General features: G+C 42.1%; 1 protein-coding gene across 1 annotated transcript; it reads right to left on the bottom strand.

The window, feature by feature from the left end:
• Positions 1-431: 431 nt before the first annotated feature.
• On the bottom strand, positions 432-5,762 carry LOC101705751 (beta-2-microglobulin). The gene is made up of 4 exons (XM_087207559.1): positions 5,565-5,762; positions 2,203-2,481; positions 1,522-1,549; positions 432-543 (listed from the first exon to the last, which is right to left on the bottom strand). The coding sequence occupies exons 1-3, from the start codon at positions 5,629-5,631 to the stop codon at positions 1,536-1,538; spliced, it is 360 nt and encodes a 119-aa protein (XP_087063685.1). The 5' UTR covers positions 5,632-5,762; the 3' UTR covers positions 432-543; positions 1,522-1,535.
• Between the last annotated feature and the right edge of the window lie 3,064 nt (positions 5,763-8,826).

Here is an 8,826-nt window from a genome sequence, read left to right as displayed (position 1 = left end):
ATTCAATAGAGCTTTTAGAAGCTACGGATGTAGCTCAGTGGTGTAGATGTAGAGTGCTTGCCTAGCATATAGAAGGCCCTAGGTTCAAGCCCCAGCACTGTAAAAAGAAAAGAACTAGTAGGCTGGGGATTTAGCTCAATGATTCCACTGCCTGCCTCGCAAATGCAAGGACCCGAGTTCAATCCTTGGTACCCCCCCCAAAAAAACGAACTAGAGTTGTTTTTTTTTAAACCAGCCTTTCTTGTAGCTCTCCAAAGTATCAGAATAGTTTTTATACATAAAGTTCCAATCAAAGGTTTTTTTGTTCCTTTTAAGATAGTTAGGATCCAATATCTTAGTATTCAGGGTTGTTTTTTTCCCTGAAAGTCTAGATTCCAGGGAAAGACAAATCTAAAGACAGTGCTCAAAGTAGAATTATAAAGAAGATAATGTCTACATTAATGTTATTATAATTTCCTTACTGAGTGCATAAAGTATACAAGCTTATCAAATTTAAAATGCAAAGAAACAATTTGAAATTGTCCAAATGAGGTGTCTTCAAATCTGAAAAGAAAAATAAAAAGAGAAAAGCAAAGGTTAGTAAGTGATTTACTGTCTTTGGATTACAGATCTCATCACCAAATCTGTCTAATTTTTATTTTGTAGATCTGCTTTTTATAAGAACTAGCTGCAAACAATTCTACAAACACATTACAAAGAGCATTATCTACTTGGTGCTTCTAAAACATAAAGGAAGCAATGCTGAGATTAGAGTTTGAATCCTGATTCTACCATTTAGTACATGTGACTGAGCAGATCACTGTTCTACTCTCTCAAGTCAGTTTCCCTGTCTTAGAACATAACAGGAGATTTGAATGGGTTTTCAACAATCAAGGCCATAAAATTTCATTGAAAAAACTGGATTTTCTACCACTGGACTCCAACTGAAGATTCAGAGAAGTCCAAGTTTCTCTCTGGTCCATACTTCTACATCTATTGTAGTATGTTTATATAGATTTATACCAATGTTTCCATTTCTTTCCTCAGGTGGCTTGGGAGCTTCTAAAAAAACATAGTACTCACACACTGAAGCTGAACAAGAGATGAAAGAAATGGGGTGTCTGCAGAACTGTGTCACCCCTCTGTTCTGGATGAAAAACAAAGTAACTGCTATACAAAGGAAGAGAATGGTTCCTTTCTAAAAGCCTCCTTCTCAGAAACGCCAGTGTAGAAATGGCAGAAGAAAGATCAACCCCCCACAGGTGGTATGCTAACTGGCTGCCTCTATCCTGCCATCCACACCCACAGCTACTCTGCCTTACCTTTAGCTTGGCAGAGGTAATCAAGCTAACCTGTGACCACCAACTCTCTTCATGCCTCTACAGAAGGGAATGTGACCCCACAGGACTCTTCTTAGCCTGCTGACACGCTAGTCTAATTTACATTTTTCATACAGTGAGGGTTATCATATTGGAGCTATTACAAATAGTCCCTAGGATAGTGAAACAAAACAAAACAAAATTTAAGAAAATAAAACCTCACCTTCATGATGCTGGTTATTTGTTTCGATCTATGAAAAAGAAAATGGAAAACATTAAGTTTTGCTTTTAACATACTATATACTAACAAATACCCAAAACTGTTAGCAATAAAGGTGGCAGAACAAGCTACTGTTCCAAATCTTGGACACTAGTTTAGAACTCCCTACTAGCACCCACCCCTGCCTGCCTCAGAGCCAAATCTAGTCAAAGAGCACTGGAAAAGCTCACAGTTGCATGGTGCCAGGATAATGGGGCATACAGGCCAAGGCCTGTGCCTCCCTGAGCTGCTCCATGCTGCTGAGGGTCCAGGTGGCTGCAGGAAATCCAGTAGATAAGCACTGGAGTGCCTGCAAACTCATGTAAACACCATTGCTGCTCTCTGTTCTCACTGCAGGGACATTCCTGGCTCAGGGAGCAAGTTGTACAGTGGCCTCTCAGCAGGTTCCTCTAATCATGCATTTGGAATATTCCCTAAAAGTCCCAGTATGCAGAGTTTTTGACAGACCTTTTAACAGCTAAGGAAAGTTTTGTGTTTGTTTATTCGATTTTGTTTTTTTGAGACAGGGACTCTATGTAGTACAGGCTGGCCTTGAACTTGTGATCTTTCTGGCTCAGCCTCCAAGTGCTGGGATTACAAGCATGCACCACCACACTTGGCTAAGAAAAGAATTTGAAAACTTACCCCACTTAACTATCTTGGGTTCCTCCAGAGTGACGTGTAAAACCCTGCAGGAATATTCATCGTTGTCATTGGGGGTGAAGTTGGTATGCACCAGGAGATAGAAAGTCCAGTCCTTGCTGAAAGAAAGGTCTGACTTCTCTACCTTTTCCATCTTTTCCCCATTTTTCAACAATTCTACTTCAATCTGGGGTGGATGAAACCCAGATACATAGCAGTTCAAGTAGTTTGGCTTCCCATTTTCAGCTGGGTGACGGGAATATACTTGAATCTTTGGAGTCTCTGAGAAACATAAAGAAAAGACAAATAACTGCCAGAGTATTTCACTTGGGGCTAACTTGGTTTTAAGCTACAAAAAGTATTAAAATCTGATCAATAAATATTAAATTGGATCATCTATTTCTCCCAGTTTCATTTCCATTCTCACCAAATGAGCTTCAACTTTACCAAAAGGCTACCTCCATTTTGAGAAATAAACGATGATCTTTCCACATCATTCTCCTACACAGGTCTTTTGGATTTTATTTTCCCTAGACAGTGTCTTCTGTCATTGAAGATTGTATTGGAATTTTTATTTTGTTTTATTTTTTGCTTTTTTAGCTTGGTTGGTTGGTTTTCTGAGACAGGGTCTTGCTTGTAGTTCAGGCTAGCCTTGAACTCAAGGAGATCCACCTCTGCAGTACTGGGATTATAGGTGTGTGCCACTATGCCTGGCTGTATTGAAGTTTTAAAAACTTTTCTCTGGAAGCTTTTAAGAACCTTTAATGTCTTCGCAGCATCTATTGAAATCTTTACTATATCACTCAAGGCCCCAATCTACTTTTCAAACTTAATTTCTCATTTCACATACCCTCCCTAGTAGATACATCAAATGACTCATGTTGTACATGGCCTCGGCCCTTTTCACTTTCTTTCTTAGGTTAACTCCCTTCCTTTTTGGTTTTTGCTCCTGCCTACATCTATACTCATCTGGCTTTCTAATATGTATTAAATGTCTATTACAGCACCTACGACACAGCAATTGTCCTATAAGTAGCAGATGTCATTATTTTTACCTCCCTGCTTAGGTGTCCATGCAAGTCAAACCAAAGTATGTTCCTACTGAACACAATTTGTTGTTGTTGTTGTTGTTGTTAGCGGGGATCAAACTCAGGACCTTATGCTTGTGAGGCAGGTGGCAGCACCACTGAGCTCAATCCCCAGCCCAAACACAAACTCTTTATTTCTGCCCAGAGTTTATATGCCAACTCTGTATCTGATTTCATGAGCTAGAAAACAAAGAAACACAACTTAAATGCCTGTAAGAGTTAGAAAAGACCTGAAATGACTGAGTTGGGCGAGATAAAATACAATGGGGAAAGGTGAGGATGCCAGCAAAGGGAGGAGAACATCCTTTCCATTATGACCAAAGGTAATGCTGTGTGTGAGCATGGGATGTGCATTCCTAATCAGCACTCGCCATTGCCTCATGTTACAGAACAATGGTTTCCAAAATAAGGTACATGACTAGATCATTCATGGAAATGTGGAAAAGAATCATAAACTCTATTTCTAAATTTTTCATCTAAAATGTAGAGGTATTATTGTCCATAAGTATACAGATTGACATCAATTCATGTATATAATCTACTTTCGTTTCTTGGTAATGGGGATTGAACCCAGGACCTCTGCAGGAAACTATATTCCCAGTCCTTTTTATTTTTATTTATTCTTTTCTTATTTTGAAACAAGGTCTCAGTAAGTTGCTAAATTGCTAGGACTGGACTTAAACTTGATGATTCTTTTGGCTGAGCTTCCCAGAGTGGTAGGTTTGCAGACATATGCCACCATGCACAGCTGGAAGAGTTATTTTAAACTACCAAAGTTCTGCTGAAAAAATAATTCATGCCCACAGTGAAAGAAAAAATTGCCCAGACAGGATGGGAGGAAAATAGACTTTTAGAGGCAATCACTATTAAAAAACGGTTTTGTTTTGTTTTGGCACAGGGGATCAAACTCGGGACCTTATGCTTGAGAAGCAGGCAGCAGAACCACTGAGCTAAATCTTTGGCCCCCAAAATTTTTATATATCGTCCAGAAACTATCTAGGCATAGTATGAATTACTCAGAAAATTGTCAAAATAAGATTTCTTTTAAATGTCAGGTTATTTTTAAAAATCACATTTATAAACAACAAGAAATATCAATAACGGTGATGATATACACACTATTCCTTATTTTGTAAATAAATTGTGTGCAAATGGATACCATTTTCACATGATCAAAACACTGTCCTGTGGTGTTTTGTGAGGGAAAATGATGAGAGTGCCCAGTATATTGTCAGGTATATAAGAAGTGCATAAAGCCAGGCGAGTTTGCTCAAGCCTATAATCCCAGCTACTCAGGAGGCTGAGGCAAGAGGGTCTCAAGTGTGAGACCAGCCTGGGCAACTTAGAGAGACTCCATCTCAAAATGAAAAGGGCTGTGGGTGTAGTTCCAGTGATAAAACACACCTGGGTTAAAACCCCAGTACGGAAAGAAGAGAAAGAGAAAAAGAAGAAAAGAAAGGAAAGGAAAAGATGAGCAAAGAGCTCAAAATCTTGGGTGTCCTCAGCAGTCTTGGTAACCATCTGAAATGATCCTTAGGTTCTACAGCTTTCCTGCCTTTGACAAATATGCGCTTTCTCAAAACCAAAAGTAGAGGCTGTACATATCTTGGAAATACCCAGGCAAGTGGCCAAAGAAGAAGCCCTGTGAAGAAAAAACGGCCTGACTTGCCTGGCCCAGGCTCACACAGGAAGCGCGCTGTAAGGCATGTTTCTGAAAACAGGCACCGGTCGAGTTTAATTTGAACGGCACTTGGCATTTATCCTGTATTATTAAATTATTTTACAACTCAGCACCACGGTTTTCTCATCTATGAGACGCAGATGACGCTAGGATTGACCTCTGAGGCACATTTTCCAAAGTAAATGGCATAAAGTCCATAGGGCCCGCTGTCACAACCGGAAGCCCGGCAATTATGCACTTTGAAAGTGAAGGGCGATGAGGGCGAACTAGTGCTGAGCGTGTGTGAAGCCCTCTCTACGCAACCCACTGCGGTGTTTCCCTTCCCTCGCGGGTCAGGAGGCCCCCAGAGGCTGCAGACCAGGCTGGCGCGGACCCCAAGTCCCACATCCCTCTGCCCACCCATACCCGCGCGGGGCACCCACACCCCACGATCTGTGCAAACCTCGCCCCCGGTTTCTACACAGGGGATAAGAAGATTGGCTGCCATCCGGGCCGCTCCACGGGGCTCGACCCACGGAGGTCACCGGCAAGACGCGAGCCCACCAGAGCAGCAGCAGAAGCAGAGCTACTGGGGAATGGGGCCGGGGGACACTCACGCTTAATGGCGTTCACGCCAGTCAGGGCCAGCAGGGCCAGCAGGCCCAGGGCAGAGAGGCACGACATCGCACAGGATGAGGCAGCAGGGCACTCTGCCTGCCCGGCCAGCTCCGCCCTTTATATAATGCCAGGCCCCTGGCCAATCAGGGCCGGGCCTGCGGGGCGTCACCAGTCTCCGGGCCTGGGGCGCTGAGCCAGGTCAGAGAAGGGACTTTCCCATTTTCAGTTTCATTTTCCTATAAAGGCTCATGATGTTTATGACTGCAAGGACTGGACTGGGTGGGCCGCTGTTTGTATCCCGACGTCCTCCTATCCGGAGGGCGCATCTGAGCTCGGGACACCGGGCCGCAAATCACCTCCTTCAGCCCCATCGCTTTGCCAAGTGGCCCCAGAGAGGCTAAGTGTTCTAAGCTTGTCTACCGTGCTCCAGCCAGCTAAGGACCTTCGACCTGCGTTTCTCATTCCTGAAATTTGAAACCAGAAAGATTGAGTTATCCTCAGAACCGTCCAGAGCCTGGGAGGACCTTTCCTGCCTCTTAAATCCCTGTAGGGAAAAGCTTTTGGGGAGGAAGTTCTTGTCCTCGCTATTTTTAGGTAACTCTGTTCTGCTGATGGGGGTGGAGAGGACCCTAACAGTGACTGCTTAGAGCTGAAGAGTCTCCAGACCCCTTCAGGGACATCATTCAGTTGGCGGTACCAGCTAGAATTGCCTGGCCCACAGCAGCTACCAGGTGAACTGAAGGCAAGTGATTCCATGAAAAACTCCAGGAGGTAGAATAACCCCCAGTAATTGTACCGATGGGATTCCCATGGCATGTATGCTTTATCCACTTGAAAGGCAAAGAGCTTAACAGTTGCAGCGAGTTTGAATTGCTTCTGCTGTGGGCCCAACAAGGAAGTTAAACACCTCACGATGAGAACATGACACCGACAGGCAGATTCACTAAGAAAACCTGCACTCTCAACGCCATAAAGCAGGTGCCGCCCTCACAAGTGGCCAAGTCCAGGGGTTTTTTACTGAGTGAGAGAGAAAAGAGGAAGCAATGGCAGAAACCTAGAGGATCCAAGATCTTGGAAATCACCACAGCTTCAGTTGAAGGGATTTGGGCCTGGCTTCATCTAGGAGGGCACTAAAAACGTCCAGATTTCTTTGACATGTTTTTTAAAAACTTTTAATAGTCCCTACTGTGGAGGCCAGGTCTGTACTAGAGAAAGTAGAATGCTCTCCACAGACCTAATGAAATAAGATAATGCACAGAGTTAATCACAGCTTCTAGTACATTGCGTTCTGTAATATTTTAAAATACTAAAATTATTGTTGTTTAATTTGTTTTTCTATGAGCCCTTTCTATAACTCCAAAATATAAAATAGTTTTTATGCACAAAGTTATGGGATTAAGACACCTCTGTCCTTCCCCCAAAAAAACCTCATTTAACCTGTTTTATGCCTGAACCGCTAGAGTTAAATTGTCCTAGAAAATGTTGGTGTTGAATTGTACTAGAAAGTGCCTTAGGAGTATAGGAGGAGGTAGGGCCATGCTGGACCCCCAGCTCCTTGTTTACTACATCACAGAGAAATACTAAAATAAAAATCATCAAACATAGATTTGGCACTATTTGCTCAGAAAAATTAATTTAAAGAGCAATTTGAAAAAAACATACATACACAGTGAAAAAGCCAGGCCCAGTGATGCACACGTATAGTCCCAGGTACTTATGAAGCTGAGGCAGGATGATCACCTGAACCCAGGAGATCAAGGCCAACCTGGTCAACATAGTGAGACCCCATTCCAAAAGCCAAACGACACAATGGGAGAGCCAGGGCTGCAGCTTAGTAGTAGAGCATTTGCCTAGCATGGGCTGAGGCCATGTTCAATTCCCAGTACTGGAGGAAACTGCAGAACAAAACCAGTAAAGACAAGGAAGTTTTTGTTTTCAGTTTTCTGAATGTGGAGAACTCACAAATATTGACTTTTTATGTCCTTTTTTGGTCCCTCAGTACTTAGTTGCTTTTCTTGTTTCTGAGTCAAAATACCTGATACCCAAGGTTAAAGGAGGAAAAGTTTATTTTGGCTCATAGTTTGCAGAGGTTTCAGTCCATAATTGGCTGGCTCCAAGGCAAGGTGGCATGGCAGAGGGGTATTGTAGAGGAGAAACAGTTCATGGCAGCCAGAAGGCAGCAAAAGCAGCAAGCAGCATGTAATGATAGCAGCCCTCTTTCTGTCCCTTGTAGACTATCCAGGGTACATGCCCTTACGGTAGGTAGCACTCACATCCAGGATGGGCCATATCATGATCCACACTCAGAACTATGCCAAACCAACCAATGGACTAATTTAGTAATTACACACTCTTAATCCCAGCATCACACACTTAATCCCCTCACCACACACTCTAGATCCAGCCCCCTCCAAAAAGCCTCACCTAGGCTTGGGGGGGGGGGGGGGCGGGGACATCTAGACTCAAACCAAAACACTCAGTGACCAAAGAGAATTTTAAACAAATTAAATTTCATGTTTCCTGGCTTAATAAAGCTACAATTTCTATTGTCAAAATTAAGAAGTAATGTATTAATCAAAAGCTGTTAACTTTGAAATACCTATGTAGTCTGTCTGTATGTCAGTCCCCTCAGAATCTTTCTAAACTTTTATAATCAAAACATTTTATGTTACATACTAGAATCAAATTAGGTAAAGGAGTACAGTCTCAAGTTGCATCCATTTAACTATAAATTTCTCAAGTTTATCTTTCTTTATGGCTGAGTAGTACTCCATTGTATAAAAAAAAACCCACATCTTTTTTATCCATTCATTATTTGATGGGCATTTGGGTTATTTTTGAGGTTTAGCTATTACAATCTGTCGCTATCAACATGGGCATGCATATATCATTTTGGTATGATGCTTTTAATTCTTTCAGAAAGTTACCCAGCTGGCTCAAATGGGACCTCTAATTCTAATTTTTTTTTTTTTTTTTTTTTTTTTTTGGTACCAGGGGATTGAGCTCAGGACCTTGTGCTTTTGAGGCAGGAGTGGCGTCACTGAACTAAATCCCCGGCCCTCTAATTCTAATTTTTTGAGGAATCTCCACACTGATTTCCACAATAGTTGTGAAATAAATCAGGCACATATATATATATATGTAACATTGTCTCTCTGATGTGAGAAATTGAAAGCCAAAATGTATAATAGATAATATGAAATAGAAAGAAACTATTCAAAAGGGAAGGGAAACTATGAAGTGGAGAAGAGAAAGAAAAGG

This window comes from Heterocephalus glaber, unplaced genomic scaffold (genome assembly GCF_053883595.1).
Source record: "Heterocephalus glaber isolate CG9 unplaced genomic scaffold, H.glaber_assembly_v1.0 deba00000809, whole genome shotgun sequence".
NCBI lineage: Eukaryota > Metazoa > Chordata > Mammalia > Rodentia > Bathyergidae > Heterocephalus > Heterocephalus glaber.
This window is presented reverse-complemented; position numbering and strand designations above follow the sequence as displayed.